Genomic DNA, 18,554 nt, shown 5'->3' on the forward strand with positions numbered 1-18,554 from the left:
TGCAGATAAGATACAGATCAATCATGATCTAACTCAATGGGCAACCTGTGGTCTGGGGGCCGCATGTGGCCCATTTAGGTTTGAGTGTAGCCAATATGACTTTGCCCCTGTGCAGCGTTGCCACATTGTGTTGAGTTCAGTCCATATAGTTTTGACTGAAGTGAAGTGTAAAACGAGGACAAGTGAAGTGAGGAGCGTGCTGATTGCTCAGAACATTGACTGCGGAGCTGTGCACTCCCACTGCGTCCAAAGTCTTATTTGTTTTTGTTTTTGCTATTTAAAGTTGATGAGAGTTTTTAAAAAAAAATCTTTATCATTGCCACAAGTAGGCTTACATTAACACAGCAATGAAGTTGCCGTGAAAATCCCCTAGTCGCCACATTCCGGCGCCTGTTCGGGTACACGGAGGGAGAATTCAGAATGTCCAATTCACCTAACAGCACATCTTTCGGGACTTGTGGGAGGAAACCGGAGCACCCGGAGGAAACCCACGCAGACACGGGGAGAACGTGCAGACTCCGCACAGACAGTGACCCAAGCCAGGAATCGAACCCGGGTCCCTGGCGCTGTGAAGCAACAATGCTGCCCACTGTGTTACCATGCCGCCTCTATTAACATATGAATGATTAAGCATTTCCTATAACTCGTCATGAAATATTCAGCGTGTATTAAATGTACTTAACCTTATTCATCGTCAGTGAACAATCCTGTTTCAATATTGCGGCCCATTGAAATGAAGGAGGGCCACTCATTCGGCCCACTCACTGGACAGACCAGGCACAGAGGGTAGAATGCCTCCTCCTGTACCGATGCTCATGTGTAGTCTGATTGATGCTCTCCACTATTCAGGTATTAGTCTTTTCAGTCAGCTTGGAGTTGAAAATTCAAACTTCTGGCGCACTCAAAATTTATGCTAAACGTTAATCCAAAAAAACTCCATGAGTTTGGGGCGATCTGAAACCTTTTCCAACAGTCCAAATGAATTTGCCTATAAAACAGCACCCAGGTCCTGCTATGTAAATTTGCTTGCTGCTACTCAACCTTTCACTTCTGACCTATGATAATCAGGCAGCGCTAGAGTCAGATACAAAGGAACAGATTAATAAGGTGGAAGTTCCAAACGAGTGATTCCGGAGATTGTAGTGATATCATGGTTGTGTTGTAATTCACCGACTGACCACTAGGATTCTCACTAGTATGTAAGTGAATGTTAAAGTCAGCTGACCTCAGACTGGCTGGAGGACGTTGAAGAGAGAGGTTGCTTGGCATGATTTGACTGTTTTTGATTTGTCGTCTTGTATATAGTTCACCCACAGTTAATGGTAACTAATCGTTTAGAACTTTAGCTACAAGTGTTCTTGTAATAAATCCGGCCATCCAACAAGAACATTACAGAGATCACAATTGCAATGCACCATTCAGCTACATGCTCTAATGATTTTTCTTATTGTAGATGAACTCTCCATCGACTGCAGAAGGGAAATTCTGCAGCTCCTACTCGAAAACGACATCAGTAACTTGAAGAAGGCATTACGAAAGGAGCATGTCACCCTGAACTTTATGGAGGACTACACTTTGTTGCACCTGGCTGTTTTCACTGGAGATGTGCAGCTTGTCAAACTTGTACTTAAGTACGGAGGCTCTGTAAATGCCCAAACATCCAGAGGGTTAACACCTCTGATTGTAGCTGTACAGAACCGGTTTGTGGACTTGACCTTGTTGTTAATTGAGGAGGGAGCCGATGTGAATCTAACGGATGAGGACAATTGGACACCTCTCCATTTTGCCTCTCAAAATGGGGATGATCGGATTGGCCGGCTGCTGTTGGACAAAGATGCTCACGTCAACATAAAGGAGCATGATGGCTGGTCACCTCTCCACCTGGCATCTCAGAATGGCCACGAAAATGTGGCCCGAGTCCTCGTCAGTCGCCAGGCCAATATCAACCTCCAGGAGAGTGACAATCGTACATCCCTTCACCTCGCAGCCTATCACGGCCACTATAATATCGCCAAGCTTCTGATTGGACAAGGAGCTAATTTAAATGAGACACAGGTTGGACTCAGGACCCCACTCCATTTGGCTGCTGAAAGGGGTTTCTTCAGAGTTGCTAGGCTACTGGTGAAGAGTGGAGCCGATGTTGACTGTCTGGATGACTCTCATTTCACCCCTTTGCATTTGTCAGCACTGAATGGCTACACAGGAATCTGTCGGCATCTCCTGAAACATGGGGCAAATATCAATCAAAGGACCGTGCAGAATTGGACGCCTCTGCACCTTGCCTCTCAGAAGGGACAAATAACAACTGTTCACCTGTTAATCGAAAGTTTCTCGTGCCTTGACGTAGCTGGAGATATGGAATGGACTCCTTTGCATCTGGCAACATGCTACAACCATGAGGAGGTTGTCTCCGAGCTCCTAGTCAGCGGCGCCAACCCCAATGTAACTGATGTGTCCGGGTGGACACCACTCCACCTGGCTGCCCACAAAGACAGGCTCTGCTGCCTATTGAAGCTACTTCATCACAAAGCCAATGTTAATGCTGCCAATAGATTTGGATGGACCTCACTGCACCTGGCAGCCCTGAAAGATAATGCTGTAATTGTTAAGACGCTGATAAGGAACAATGCCAATCTGGAAGCTGAAGACGGATATCAGAACACACCACTCCAGCTAGCCGTGAAATACCGGAAACAAAGTGTGATCAATGTTTTCACAGGGGAGGACTTGTTAAAGGCTGATTCACAACCTTGATTCATATCTTGTATCACTCCACTATTTCTGACCCTTGAGCTCAATCACCTTCAATGTAATAACCAAGGGAGAAATGAAATGCGTTGGAAAGTAATTTTTTCTGCCTCTAGGATCTAGACTTAGTTCAGATTGATTGTTAGACTGAAGCCCCACCTATGTGAGATCAGTGTTGGGATACATCAACCCAGAGCACTCCCAATAAATCTGTCACCGTCAAACCAATCTGCTCATTATCAGTGGGAGCTGGAGACTGCCGCTTTCTTCACCATTCAGTCAGATTATGAAGCAGTAAATTATCCTCTCTCAATTCCACCATCCCACACTAGCCCCACGCACCTCGATTTCCTTCGTACTCCATAATTTGCTGCTTCATAATCTCACAGCAAGTGGTCAGGGAGTTATAGAGTTCCATCATTCAGAATGAGCACAAAACTGAATCTTTTGAGCAGTCAATAGTGAACTTTGAAACGTTCCTAATTTCTCACTTCAAGGCTCCCTTCCCCCTTTTTCTCTCCCACAATCCGGCAGCACTAATTCCCCCGTATCCTTATGCCGCCAATCTGTGCGCTGAGAGTGTGGGAATGGTGAATCCAGATCAACGCTCAAGAACCAGGAAAAGTAAAATGGATACAATAGGAGTGAAGTGAAGAAGAATACAAGAGTGGGTTATTTAGAAGAAACTTTTATTTGTATTCCAAACAAAAATGATAAACAATTAAAACATTCCAATCAGCAAGACCCCACGTGGAATGGGATGTAACAAAATTGCGCCCTTTCTGGGGAAATACTTTCATTGGTTGCAAGGTGGGCTTTTTGATATAAAGGGTGGAAATACCTTCAACATAGACATGGCAGAACCATGGGCTAGATTCTCCGCTAGTGGGATTGTCACGCCGGCAGCCCACCCACGCCCGGGGATTTCCCGACGGCGTGGGGCTGCCCACAATGGGAAACCCCATTGGCCGACTGGCGGGACGGAGAATCCCGCCCCAATATGTTTTCAAATTTTACAACTAATATCTCGAAATATTAATGACTTTTGCTGGAATGTATTAATAAATGTTATATTTATTAATATAATCTTTTTGCTTTCTCTCTGCCTACAATAAGTTGCATTTATAGGAACAGTGGAGAGATTATGACGCAGAAGGAGACTACCCAGTGTATTGGGTCATGCCAGCCCTTTAGAGAGTACTCCACTTGGTCTCATTCACCCAAAGCCCTGCAAGTTTATTTCCTTCAAGTACCCAACTAACTTCCTTTGGAAATTATTCATCATCCCTGCTTCCACCATCCTCCCTTTTACTGTGTTCCAGGCCATCACAAGAATAAATATATGTATATACTACTAATAAAGTGTGTTTAACGTATTAAAATGTCACAGGAGCGTAACCAGACAAAATCTGACACCGGGCCACCAAAAGAGCTATTAGAGTAGGTGATTCAACAACTTGGGCAAAGAGGTTTAAAGGGGCATCTTAAAGGATGATCAACAGGTAGTTAGGTGTAACCAGGAAAATCACACGGTTTAAAAATAATAACAATCTTTATTGTTCCAAATAGGCTTACATTAACACTGCAATGATGTTACTGTGAAAAGCCCCTAGTCACCACATTCAGGTACACTGAGGGAGAATTCAGAATGTCCAAATCACCTAACACCAATCACCATCTTTTGGGATGTGTGGGAGGAAACCGGAGCACCCGGAGGAAACCCACGCAGACGGGGCGAAAGTGCAGACTCCGCACAGACAGTGATCCAAACCGGGAATCGAACCTGGCACAGATTACCCAAAATTCTTAGTCCAGTGAAATTTTTGTTCAATGCGTTGCTGCCATACTCTTGTTGATATTGCCTCTCACCTTTGGGGCTGTTTAAAGGCACGAGTCTCCCACAGTGTTGCAACAACAACACCACAGCGGAACACATGACCAAAGTGAAATGTTTAAAAAACTGAAGAGGTCATTCATTTTGCCTACGATACCAATTTACCTGGTAGTCACTTAAAATAACCATCCTGAGTGGCGCCCTCCCTTCCCACAATATTCTGCATAGTTTGTTGTGCAAATGGGAGAGTGACTCCCAAGCAGTGGATTTGAGAGGTGGGCAAAACCTCTTTTACTCCTTGTTATGTCAATATTCTCAGACCCAGGCAGCTAAAGAATATTGGATATTAGTTGTGTGAAGAACAATGGGCTGGATTCTCAGTTTCTGGATTTGTGGACTTTCATGACAGCAAAACTGACTCCGCACCTGGACCGATTCAGCTACTGTTGAGGGGCTCGCACCGGTACCACGTGGAACACAATCGATTCCAATGATAAACGGTGTGGGATTTGTCAGTTTTGCGATTGACACTCGGGAGGCTGACAAGCTGCAGCCCCATATACACACTGCGCTCCCCACACACACTCATTCCAGCCAACAAGATGGCACTGGTTGCAATGGAACGTGCCCATCCTGTTTGGGTTGGAGGGCACCAAGGATGGTGGCCTGGGGGGGACACCTAAACGACCCATGGCACTAAGCTCACAGTGGACTGTCATCAGTGTGCGCAGCTGCATGGCTGCCTTGCAGGCTGTGGCAATGGTGTTGCGTGTCCGTCCATCCCGACCCCACAGCCCATCTCCTGACCACTCCCCGCTGCTCCCCCCACCCTTGGCAGAAGCCCCCCCCGGCCAGCGGCACAACTGTCAGCACACTGTGACAACGTTGGACACTTTCCGTACCCCTCTTCCTCCCTCAGCAGCCATGGCGCCTGTTTCACGATTTTTCAAAGCACAAGTGAGCCGTGCCGTCGGGAAATCGGACCATCAGAGGCGGAGAATCGCGGAGGCCCCAAAGAATAGCAGTTCAGCCCTGCTAATGATATGCAAAAGGTGTTTACTGTACGTTCCGGACATCGAGGTGATGGAGAATTGCGATTTGGCGTCAAATCGGTGTCCGTGGCAAATTTGGCGTCGGAACCTATTCTCCGCCCAACCGAGTTTCTCGATTTCGGCGTCAGCCAACGGAGAGTCCCGCCCAATGTTGTTCAAGTGGATTTAATCATAGATGCTGTAACTGAAGACATTGTCTACTCTGACGTCCCATTATGGGAAAACCATACCATTTTAGATTACTGGGCGTTTTTCTAACAAAAAACTCACACAATTGATCTCACTCAGTGAGCCTAGGTCATAACAACATTTTGACTTTCCTCATACTGAGAACATAACGCAAGCAGCATCTCCAGGTCTAATGCCAGGGAATTGCACATGTGCGAGACCTTCAGATCACCGGCTGCTCCTCCTTCATGTATTATGTTCCTCGTGTTGTTTAGAATATTCCAGAATCTTTTTTAAGAGGTGGACGTGTCCAAAGGCTGAGAGAGAGAGAGAATATGTTTCGCAATCAAGATTGTAATTCATCTATTAGCAACCCAATAACAGCAGGAGGACATTCAGGCCCTTGAACCAGCATGTTCAATGAAATTATAGCCCATCTGCACCTCAACCCCATTTATCTACCTTAGTTCCTTTGCCCTTTACTCAGTCCAGCACCGCCACAGTTGGGGGCGAGCCGATTCGCGGGCAGGGGGGATTTTGGCAGGGGCTGGGGGCACTGTTGGGGGGTGATCCGGGGCTTGCGAGCTGGCCAATGGGTGGGCACTATTTAATGAGATGGATAGTAAATTGGTTGGCAGAGAGGAAACAAAGAATAGGAATTAATGGGTCCTTTAATCGGCAGGCAGTAACTAGTGGGGTGCCACAGGGATCGGTGCTGGGACCCCAGCTATTCACAATATATATTAATGATTTGGATGAGGGAACAAAATGTAACATCTCAAAGTTTGCAGATGATACCAAATTAGGTGGGAGGGTGAACTGTGACGAGGATGCAGAGATCCTACAGCATGATCTGGACAGGTTGGGCGAGTGGGAAAATCAATGGCAGATGCAGTATAATTTGGATAAGTGTGAGGTTATTCACTTTGGAAGCAAAAACAGGAAGGCAGATTAATATCAGAATGGTTGTAAATTGGGAGAGGGGAGTGTGCAGCGGGATTTGGGTGTCCTTGTGCACCATTCGCTGAAGGTAAGCATGCAGGTGCAGCAGGCGGTAAAGAAGGCTAATGGTATGTTGGCCTTCATTGCGAGAGGTTTCGAGTACAGAAGCAGGGATGTGTTGCTGCAATTGGACAGGGCCTTGGTGAGGCCACACCTGGAGTATTGTGGGCAGTTTTGGTCTCCTTTTCTGAGGAAGGATGTTCTTGCTCTCGAGCGAGTACAGTGGATGTTTAACAGACTGATTCCAGGGATGGCGGGACTATCATATAAGGAGAGATTGACTAGGTTAGGATTGTTCTCGCTGGAGTTCAGAAGAATGAGGGGGAATCTCATAGAGACTTATAAAATTCTAACAGGACTAGACAGGGTAGTTGCAGGGAAGATGTCCTCAATGATGGGTGTGTCCAAAACCAGGGGTCACAGTCTGAGGATTCAGGGTAAACTATTTCGGACAGAGATAAGGAGACATTTCTTCACACAAAGAGTGGTGAGCCAGTGGAATTCATTACCACAGGAAGTAGTTGATGCTAAAACATTGAATATATCCAACAGGCTCGAAGGGGCAAAAAGTCTCCTGCTGCTCCTATCTTCTATGTATCTATGTATCTATTATTCACTCATATTTGTCCTTGCATTCAATGCACCTTAACAAGGTGCAAACTAATGAGTAAGCACAGCATCTTTTTCCCGAAATAAGCACAGCATTTAAGATAACCAGAAACTTTGAAGTTGATGTTAATGCAAATGCATCGCAGTCAATGCCACTTCAACGCTGATATCAGGAACTATTTTTAGAAGTTTAGGTTTTAAGTGACAGGAACTGTATTAAAAAACTACCCATTATTCAGCCACAGCCCAGCTGAGAGAGAGACCAATAGAGGTAACCTGGGCATAACTGAGAATCTATTAATGAAGAACAAGATCAATGGTATCACTCTTTAATTCTCTCGGAGCCAGCGGATTGCTTACCTCAATCTTGCTGTATATCCAGTCTAGGAACTCAGACACTTTTGCATAAACACCCGGGTGATTAGCTTCAGCACAACCGATGCCCCAACTCACTACTCCTGTCAGGTGCCAAGCTTGGACATCCTCACACACCAAAGGGCCACCACTGTCTCCCTGCAAAGTACATTCACAGTCACCATTCAATAAATTTCTTAGGCAACGAGTATTACAAACAAGATAGGTGGGTTAAGGGCAGAGGTAGACACAAGGCAACAGGATGTCATTGCGAAGGCAGGGACAGAATTGGCAGCTCAATATCCCTGGTTATAGAGGCTTCAGACACAATAGAGTGGGAGATGAAAAAATGAGGGGGAGTAGCACTAGTGGTTAAAGAATGAATTCCACTTGTGAGGAGGGATGTGACACCAAACAGGTCAACAAACGAGGCTTTTGATTCTGTTGAGTATAGAAATAAAAAAAGGGGCAGTCATTCTACTGGGAGTATACTACAGACCCTCAAATGGTGAAAGGGAGATAGAAAAACAAATATGTAGGTAAATTTCTGCCTGTAAGATCAAGAGGGCAATAATAGTGGGAAACTTTAACTATCTCAATATCAACTGGGATTCAAACAATATAAGGGGCACTGATGGAGAAAAATTCATGCAGTGCGTCCAGGAAAACCAATTAGTGACAAACCCAACAAGAATCATAGAATTTACAGTGGGGGAGGCCCATTGAGTCTGCACCGGCCCTTGGAAAGCGCTCCCTACCTAAGCCCACACTTCCACCCTATCCCCGTAACCCAGCAACCCCACCTCACCGTTTTGAACACTAAGGGCAATTTATCATGGCCAATCCACCTAACCTGCACATCTTTGGACTGTGGGAGGAAACCGGAGCCCCCGGAGGAAACCCACGCAGACACGGGGAGAACGTGCAGACTCCGCACAGACAGTGACCCAAGCCGGGAATCGAACCTGGCACCCTGGAGCTGTGAAGCAACTGTGCTAACCACTGTGCCACCGTGCTGCCACTGAGAAGAGATGCAATTCCACACCAAGTTTTGGGGCACGAGGAAGGGCAAGTGGGGGAAGTGAAAGTTGGCGACCATGTCGGAGAGAGTGATCACAGTTCAGTTAAATGTTGTATTATCGTGGACAAGGACAGAGATAAAGCAGGAGAAAAGGTTTTGAACTGGGGGAAGGCAAATTTTGCCGGAATGAGAAGGGACTGAGAAAAGTGGGTGGAAATTCGCTGCCCGAGTTGGTGGTGGAGGCAGAGACTCTAAACAATTCTAAAAACTACCTGGATCTGCACCTTAAGTGCTGTAAGGTACAGGACTATGGAAGGGTGCAGGAAGGTGGGATTAGAAAGGACACCTGGATGGCCTCGGTCTGCTATGGGCAGGATGAGCCTCCTTCTGCGCAGCAACTTTTCTATGTTTCTATGGCGTCGGCCATATCAAACTGCCCACAATCAAAATTGTCACTCCCACTCAGACAGGCCGTAGGGGGAGGCCTTGTGATGCAATGGACAGCGTACCTGTCTCTGAGTCCAAAGTTCTGGGTTCTAGTCCCACTTCAGGACTTGAGGGTCAAGGAGGTTGTGGTCATTATTTCGATCTATTTGTTGTTCACCTGTATGTCCAGTAACTAAAGGACACAGATGTGAAGGTAAAATATCCAGACAGGACGTACAGCTGAGGGGCGTGGGAAGTGGAATGTTGGCATTGGAATGCCCTTTTCAGGTTAAGGTCAAACAACATTGTTATGGCAGACAGAGGGAACTCTGTCTCCTCGAAGGTATCTTCTGTCTGTCGGCCCTACACCTAACCTGGAAGTATTTCATGTTGCTGCTGGGCATTTATACACCTCATAACTCAGGACATCCCCAAGTGTTTTACTTTTGAGGTGATGTCTGTATTGTAGTGCAGGAGATGCAGGAGCTAATCAGTGCACAGCAAGATCCACAATTAGCGACGTGGCAATGGCTGGATAATGTCTCCTAATGATATCGATTGAGGGATGAATATTAGCCTAGACAATGCGGAGAACATCCTTACTCTTCTCCATTATGTTGCCTTGGGATCTTTGGTGTCCATCTATAAAGGGCAGAGAGGGTCCCGGTAAAACCCTCTCACTCAAAGACGCCACCTCTGAAAGCGCAGTGGCTCCCTCAGTAGTGAGAATGACAGCCTAGGATTGTGCGATTGAACTCAGGAACTTCCAGCTCAGGGGCAAGCATACGCCTCATTCATTCCACAGCAAATAACGTGCAGACTTGGCTTATTAGGATGAGAAACAAAGTCATTTTCAATCCATATTCTTTTCCCCTGACCTCAGCCTACCTGGCAGGCATCAACTTTACCCTCCTTGTATCCTGCACACACCATCCTTGGGGTGATGGCACCATTGTACATACAGCTGCTGTTACATCTCTCACTGCTCACCACAGGGACAGAAGCTTCCTTTAAAATATTTTCCACCCGATCTGCAAGAAGAGAATTGAGAATGAATGAGTCGAATCCAACGCTTCCACTGCTGTAGAAATAATCTTCACCCTGGCGTCTCTAATCCTTACAGGCATTTGCTTTTGCGTGACCCCAGCCGGATATCCAACATTGTTTGCCCGGTGTAACCTGTTGATTGTACTCTGGCAGACAGACAGCCCTCACCGTATCTGTAAAACACGATATGGTGTAAGACGCTACAGGTGTGAGGAATCTGAAATGAAAAGAGATAGTAATAAAAAACCCAGCCTCTATAAAGGAAAAAGATAGGTTAATGTTGCTGGAGTCAATGCAACGGAAACATCAACCTTTCCATTCTCTCGTTACAAGTGCTGGAAACCCTATCGTGTATTTCCATCATTCTCCATTCTTACAAAAGCAAGATTGTTTTGATACAATACTTTATTCCTCCTAATGGAGTGGTCTCCTCATCAGATAAATTACGTTGCAGTGTGCTTCACTGCAATTGTACAGGAACACTTTGTGCACACAGGATTGTCTCGTAGATACCGGTGAACAGACTAAGAATCATAGAATCGTAGAATTTACAGTGCAAAAGGAGGCCATTTGGCCCATCGAGTCTGCACCGGCCCTTGGAAAGAGCACCCCACTTAAGCCCCACACCTCCACCCTATCCCCTTTATCCCCCTAACCCCACCTAACCTTTTTGGACACTAAGGGCAATTTAGAATGATCAATCCACCTAACCTGCACATCTTTGGACTGTGGGAGGAAACCGGAGCACCCGGAGGAAACCCACGCAGACACGGGGAGGATGTGCAGACTCCGCACAGACAGTGACCCAAGCCGGGAATCGAACCTCTGAAGCAACTACGCTAACCACTGTGCTACCGTGCTGCCCTTAAGTTAGTTGAAGGAGAAACATTAGCCAGGACGTTTCTGCTGTGAGCGATGCAATGGACATTGTTGACGGCTATGAGTCACGGAAACGTGGCACCACGACAGGACCAGAAGGATCCTGTGGACATAGCCACATCATTAGAGAATCCAGCCCACAGTAATGTAGGCTAAGTTAATAGGAGCACAAGAGAGAGGGGGTTATGTTGAATTTATACAAGACACCAGTTAGACCTCAGCTGGAGTATTGTGTATAGTTCTGGGTGCCACACTGGAGGAAAGATGTGAACGCATTGGAGAGAGTGCAAAGGAGGTTTACGAGAATGGTTCCAGGGATGAGAAACTTCAATTAAGAGATTGGGATTGTTCTCCTTGGAGAGAATAAAGCTGAGAGGAGATTAGATGGCGATGTTCAAAATGATGAGGGGCTGGTCAGGGTGGAGAGGGCAAAACTGTCCCTCCTTGTAACAGGATCAAGAATGAGAAGGCACAGATTTAAAGAGATTTGCAAAAGATGCAAATGTGACGTGAGAAAAAGCTTTTCACACAGCGAGTGGCGTGGGTCTGGAATGGACTGCCTGCAAGTGTGGTGGAGGCAGGTTCAATCGAGGTATTCAAGATGGCATCGGATGATTACTTGAATGGGAACAATGTGCAGGGGTATAGGGTAAGGGCAGGGGAATGTGCAGGGGTATAGGGTAAGGGCAGGGGAATGTGCAGGGGTATAGGGTAAGGGCAGGGGAATGTGCAGGGGTTAGGGTAAGGGCAGGGGAATGTGCAGGGGTATAGGGTAAGGGTAGGGGAATGTGCAGGGGTATAGGGTAAGGGTAGGGGAATGTGCAGGGGTTAGGGTATGGGCAGGGGAATGTGCAGGGGTTAGGGTATGGGCAGGGGAATGTGCAGGGGTTAGGGTAAGGGTAGGGGAATGTGCAGGGGTATAGGGTAAGGGCAGGGGAATGTGCAGGGGTATAGGGTAAGGGTAGGGGAATGTGCAGGGGTATAGGGTAAGGGCAGGGGAATGTGCAGGGGTATAGGGTAAGGGTAGGGGAATGTGCAGGGGTATAGGGTAAGGGCAGGGGAATGTGCAGGGGTTAGGGTAAGGGTAGGGGAATGTGCAGGGGTTAGGGTAAGGGTAGGGGAATGGCACGAAGCCATGATGCTTGTTTGGAGAGCCAGGGCCGACACGGTGGGCCGAATGCCCTAACACTGCCCCGTAACAATTCTGCGATTAACTCATGGTGTTCTGCACCTCAACTCCTTGGCTTAAAGTTGCCAAAGTTGTCCAGGGTTTCATGCCGTCTCTAGTAACCGCGTCAGCGCTGAGTGATATAGGAGTACTAATCACATTGTCATCATGTTTCCTTTTCTTCAGTTTATTTGAACACTTGCATTGGAAGTAACAAAAATATTGGAGTGGTGGGGGGGGGGTGAAGACTGAGTTATGGGTAAGATTGGCAGAGCAGCAGGTCATGTGATGACCTCCCCGGAATGTGCCCAACCAGAATTGGCAACTCCACTTTTACTCCAATCCCTCTCCACCCAGCCATACGGAATAAAGATCTTGCGACCTTGGGTTTAAAAATGTCAATTTATCTTCTCCCTCCTCAAACTCCACAGCATCTTGGGGGAGAGAGTTCCAAATTTCTGCAAACACTTGTGTATAAGAATGCTCACCCGACTTTACCCTCGAGCAACCTGGCTCTCATTTTAAAATGATCTCTGTGTAATAATAATAATCTTTATTATCACAAGTAGACCACAAATGTGGTTGTATTTCAATAACTTAATGGGCCTGAAACAGCAATACCATGGGGTTTTTCATTTAAAAAAAAAAGGGGCAGCACGGTAGCATGGTGGTTAGCACAATTGCTTCACAGCTCCAGGGTCCCAGGTTCGATTCCGGCTTGGGTCACTGTCTGTGCGGAGTTTGCACGTTCTCCCCGTGTGTGCGTGGGTTTCCTCCGGGTTCCTCCCACAGTCCAAAGATGTGCGGGTTAGGTGGATTGGCCATGCTAAATTGCCCATAGTGTCCAAAATTGCCCGTAGGGTGGGGTTACTGGGTTATGGGGATAGGGTGGAGGTTTGGACCTTCGGTAGGGTGCTCTTTCCAAGAGCCGGTGCAGACTCGATGGGCCGAATGGCCTCCTTCTGCACTGTAAATTCTATGTCTATGTCTAGACTGACATTAATTCTGCAATGAAGCTACTGTGAAAAGCCCCCAGTCGCCACGTTCCGGCGCCTGTTCGGATACATGGAGGGAGAATTCAGAATTCTCAGCTGGTACGGGAATTGAACCCGCGCTGCTGGCCTTGTTCTGCATCACAAACCAGCTGTCTAGCCCACTGAGCTAAACAGCTAAACACAGGAGTGTTCTTGATCTCCCCCCCCCCCCTGAGGAAATACGTTCTCTGTATCTACTTCTTCAAATTGTTTTAACATTTCAAACACTTCCATTTGATCAGCCTTCCATGTCTCACACTCTATGGAGTATAAACACAGTTTATGAATCCACAGCCTGCCAGCTATTATACTCTAATCATTAATATTTCAGCAATGTGGCCGCTGAAGCAATCAGTTTATATTTGGCTGCCAAACAAAACTGGGCAATGTGCACACATGCTGTCCACCACATGTTATGGTAATGGCTGTTCCCCCAATCTGTTGTTAACGTCTCCCCAAGTTCTTCTGAGGGGAATGTACTCAGGAAGGCAAGCCAAATTAAGTGCCAATCAGGCGCAAAACTGGGCAGCCTACTTCAGGATCAAGGACCCAATGGGGGCGGTGGGAACCTTCCCCCTTCCCTTCCGCACCCGCTGCGCATCCTCCCCTCTGCAATGAAGTTACTGTGAAAAGCCCCCAGTCGCCACATTCCGGCGCCTGTTCGGGTACACTGAGGGAGAATTCAGAATGTCCAATTCACCTAACAAGCACGTCTTTCGGAACTTGTGGGAGGAAACCGGAGCACCAGGAGGAAACCCACGCAGGAACGGGGGAGAGCGTGCGGACTCCACACAGACAATGGCCCAAGCCGGGAATCGAACCTGGGACCCTGGAGCTGTGAAGCAACAGTGCTACCCACTGTGTTACCATGCCACCCTTCAGGATCACCGGGGAACCCAGGCCTCAGGTAAGTGGGCTCGGTGATGGAGGGTAGGTGTCATCACTGGGGATGGATCGCAGAGGAGATGTGGGGGAGGGGGTCAGCAGCAAGGGTGGCTCTGTGCAGCAACCCCCCCCCCCCAATCCCGCCCACCATCTTCCTGATGCCGGTCTCTCGGTCAAGCACTGACAATCACCCCTCCCTCCGCACTGCTGGAGGCCAACCCCAACAGAATTTGCTGTTTGAGCTTCTTGCATGGTGAGTCCCCTGCTTGCCGCTGAGTTTAGGACGAGGTCCTTCAGGGGGCATTAATTGCACCAAATTCTGCTGCTAAACCCATCTTCAGGAGGGCGTCCATTATTAGCCCTTAGTCCTGTTTATTCTAGGTTAATTAGTGCTGATCAAAACCTCTGCAATGCCTACCAAGGATGAGCAACCTATCTAACCAGTGAGTGTTCACTGAGGTTGGAAGAATGAACACATGAATGAAATACAGCCAAGTTGGCCAGGGTGGAAGGACCTGCTACCCAGCAAGGGTTAGTACCTTCTGGAGAGGGGTTTGGGAAAAGTTGGGGAGTGGGGGGTGGGCGAGTGGGATGGACGATGGAGGGGGAGGGAGAATAAAACCACCTTTGTATCAGAAAGTTCTGCTGCCTTTTACAAGGAGTCCATTGACGAGGTTCCGGCTGGGATTAAACAAAATGTTCATACTTGAAAATTCAATCGGTTTTTTTAGCTTCATGAGGGCAATGTCGTAGTCATGAGAGTCGGAATCGTAGTTCCTGTTGTAGATGATTTTCTCGACCGCGTAGCTGGTTACGCTGCTGAACAGGATGACCTGTCTGTCCAGAATTCCAGCATAGACTAGCCAGTTGCGGGCATTTGATAACCTGTAAGAGAAAGATGCTGTTAGCTTTCCTGCAGTTCTAAAAACTCCCACAGCAGGTGGTAAAATGCCGCAATAACAGAAACGGTTATCAAACAAGATTTGACACTGAGCCAAGTAAGGAGATATTAGCACACGGGACAAAAAACTTTGGTTGAAGAGGTAGATTTTAAAGAGGATCTCATAGAATAAGAGACAGTGAGGTAGAGAGACTTAAGAAGGGAATTCCAGAGCGTCAGACAATGGGTTGGAGAGAGAGAGAGGGCTTAAAGCTTGATTCAAAGCCAACAGTCTACTTCAAGCCAAGCTGAGTCTACTTACTCAGTAGATTCTCTTTGAGCAGCGTATTACAGCAAACAGTCTACAGGGTTTATTTATAATGAGTCTCTGCGAACTACGGCAAACAGAACTCACAAGCGAAACTGTAGCGGGGTGATACCAAGGGGATTTCTCAAGCAAAATGCAGTAAGTGGAGGATAGTTACATCATATAAATGATGTGTGTGACATCAATCCCTATCACTTACAGCGGTGTGACCTACTAGAGCAATGGCTGATGGGGAATTCCCCATCTCCATCATGACCAGGAAGAGTAGTGTCACTATGCATGGCCATCAAAACCAAAACCATCAAACCCACCCCAGAATATGCATTAAGGTATAAATATTCACCAGAATATTAGTCAATTTTTTATCACTCATGAATGAAGTAGAACCAAAGGTTGACATACCTGTGTACACAGTGTGCTGCAGTTATAACCCAGTAATGGTCTATGATGGAGCCTCCACACGTATGCTTGTAGTTATAGTACAATGTGACCTGCCAGGGCCAACTCCCCATTTCCGCTTCCTGTCCCCCAACTATCATGAAAAATCCATGCTTCTCCCCACAGTCTTCATGTTGAGAAATATAGAATTGTAGAGATTAGAGAAACTTGCTTTAATATAACTCTTCTCATGGATGGCTGGACATCTCAAAGTATTTAACAATGAATTAAGCATTTTTCAAATGTAGTCCTTGTTGTAATGTAGGAAATGGGGTAACCAGCTTGCACACAGAAAGCTCCCTACAAATAACAATGTGATTATGAGCGGGTCATTTGTTTTTGTGATGTCGGTTGAGGAATAAATATCGGGCGAGATACCAGAGATTTCCCCATCTCTTCTTCAAAATAGAGCCCTGGGATTTTTTTCCTTCGCCTCAAGGGGGCGCCATGGCCTTAGTTTAACCTCTCCGCTGAAAGACAGCTCCTCTGAGAGTGCAGCACCCCCTCAGCACTGCACTGGGCTGTCAGCCTTGATTTTCATCTTCAAGTCCTGGAGTGGGATTTAATTGCAGAACCTTGCGACTCAGAAATTAAAGGTGGAATCTACCAGTCGCATTGCGCCCGAAAAGCAGCGCAGCGCGGGCAGTAGATGCGGGGAGATCCCTCTTCTGGGATCAACCCAGCTCACCATGCCTCATGAGACGTTGCAATGTGAATCCCGCCTATTGGGGCTAGGATCACTTCCTGGCAAATCTGCATATTAGAGTGAGACAGCTAGTCTCATTCTAATACGCATTCCCATGATCTAACCAAGGCGTGGGATCTAGCCCCCTTGCCTTGGCGACTTTGGCGAGCGCTGTTCAGCGTGGGTCTCTATAAACAGGGACGAGATAGAATGGCACCCCTGGGGTGCTTCCTGGGGATTGGACGCCCCCAGGTGCTTGCCTTCTGGGCAGGATGGCCCCCTGGCACTGACAGCCTGGTATCCTGGTAGTGCCAACTGGATGCCAGCCTGGCACTGCCAGCTGGCAGGGGTACTGCAGGGTGCTAAGATGGCATTTAATAATAATAATAATAATAATAATAATGTTTATTGCCACAAGTAGGCTTACATTAACATTGCAATGAGGTTTCTGTGAAAATCCCCGAGTCGCCACATTCCGGCGCCTGTTCGGGTACACAGAGGGAGAATTTAGAATGTGCAATTCAGCTGACAGCACGTCTTTCGGGACTTGTGGAAGGAAACTGGAGCACCCGGAGGAAACCCACGCAGACACGGGGAGAACGTGCAGACTCCGCACAGACAGTGACCCAAGCCGGGAATCGAAGTGTCTCGATTGAAACGGTTGACAGGTAAGAGTTTGTGGGGCCATAGTTTTGACACACTTCAGGGTTCATGGGATCACTGCTCATGATACTTGATTTGCAAAGCAACTTCGTTCCAGTTTCTTAATGGATGAATGTACAGCGACATGGCACAGGGGACACAAGCTAAGGAAGATCCCAGGTGAAGTCTCTGGTCTGTGTTGAATTACCGTCCATTGGCTAGAATATTTGTAGCGCTTTAAGATTACCTCATTGTCCCTGGTCTTTAGTCCTAGTTTCACATCCCTGATTTCCATCCAATTTATTAATTAAACAAATCATTGGAGGAGGAGTCTCCACAAATATCCCCATCCTCAATGTCCAGATACACTACATCTACAGGTCCCCCATCGTTACAACTTCGAAGAATTGGCCCAAGTTTCCCAGTTTGAGAACAATGAACCGGAGCAAAATCTATTAAACATTCTATTTTGAATAATTGCACTCACCAGAGCATTTCAGTTTTACTACGTTCCCAGATGCACAACTGTCCCTAGAGAAAGAAACAAGAATAATTCATTGTCAGTAAGATGCTGTGAGGATTGCAAATACTTATTACTGAAGGAGGTTAACAAATAAGTGTAAGGGTGCAGCCTGCTGGTCTGCTGATTCAGGGTGCTGCTAACAAGGGTGTTGTTGGAAGAAGGGAATAATTTGCCTTGGCATAGTGCCTTTTACAGCTTCAGGACATCCCAAAGCACTTTTTGAAGTGCAGTGACTGTTGTCACGTATGTAACGTGGCAGCCTATTTATGCATGGCAAGATCCCAGGAACAACAATTTGACAACTATTAGATTGTGCTTTTGTGATGTTGGTAGAGGGATTAATATTGGCCAGGAGAACTTCCCTGCTCATTTTCACAATACCCATGGCACCTCTTACATTACATGAAAGGGTATGGGTGTGTTGCTAACTTTTGGTTGGCTCTTAATTTGGTTCTGTTTAATCATGTTTGCTAAAGAGTCGCCAGGTATCTTTCGACACCACCACAAGGTTCAGAACCGAATACTGATCAATGATTCGATACACCAGTTAGTAAGTTCAAAAGCAATGCTCATTTATTTACACACAGTCAAATCTACTCATGCATAAACTCTACAAACTAAACTACCACTATTACTAAAGCCTATACTTAGCTTCGGGCGCCCACTCAGTCAGAGGAACAATGACCGTTGCTCGGTTCTGAGGCTGCTGGGTTGAGCTGTTTACAGGGTACCACTAGGAGCGTCTATCTCGTAGCGTGCGTTGACTTGGGACTTACTTGGTCTGATGCAGCTGCTAGGCTGGTCTCTCTCTTCGGTGAGAGCCAAAGCCAA

The 18,554-nt window shown here is 46.9% G+C and overlaps 2 protein-coding genes across 6 annotated transcripts in view; one reads left to right on the top strand and one right to left on the bottom strand.

The window, feature by feature from the left end:
- The window catches only part of ankk1 (ankyrin repeat and kinase domain containing 1), a 27,192-nt gene extending 23,765 nt beyond the window's left edge, over window positions 1-3,427 (top strand). Inside the window, exon 8 of the mRNA XM_072486494.1 lies at window positions 1,454-3,427. Coding sequence (XP_072342595.1) covers window positions 1,454-2,754 — 1,301 coding nt within the window. The 3' untranslated portion in view covers window positions 2,755-3,427. The remainder of the gene's footprint in view (window positions 1-1,453) is intronic.
- The window catches only part of LOC140398161 (transmembrane protease serine 5-like), a 52,629-nt gene continuing 37,495 nt past the window's right edge, over window positions 3,421-18,554 (bottom strand). For all 5 annotated transcript variants that reach the window (XM_072486498.1, XM_072486496.1, XM_072486499.1 and 2 more), the window contains 7 exons: window positions 17,688-17,731; window positions 15,838-16,000; window positions 14,934-15,112; window positions 10,336-10,434; window positions 10,103-10,245; window positions 7,774-7,926; window positions 3,421-6,119 (listed from right to left, as the gene is read on the bottom strand). In XM_072486498.1, the coding sequence (XP_072342599.1) occupies window positions 6,096-6,119; window positions 7,774-7,926; window positions 10,103-10,245; window positions 10,336-10,434; window positions 14,934-15,112; window positions 15,838-16,000; window positions 17,688-17,731 (805 nt within the window). In that variant the 3' untranslated portion in view covers window positions 3,421-6,095. The remainder of the gene's footprint in view (window positions 6,120-7,773; window positions 7,927-10,102; window positions 10,246-10,335; window positions 10,435-14,933; window positions 15,113-15,837; window positions 16,001-17,687; window positions 17,732-18,554) is intronic.

Source organism: Scyliorhinus torazame, chromosome 21, assembly GCF_047496885.1.
Source record: "Scyliorhinus torazame isolate Kashiwa2021f chromosome 21, sScyTor2.1, whole genome shotgun sequence".
NCBI classification, from domain to species: domain Eukaryota; kingdom Metazoa; phylum Chordata; class Chondrichthyes; order Carcharhiniformes; family Scyliorhinidae; genus Scyliorhinus; species Scyliorhinus torazame.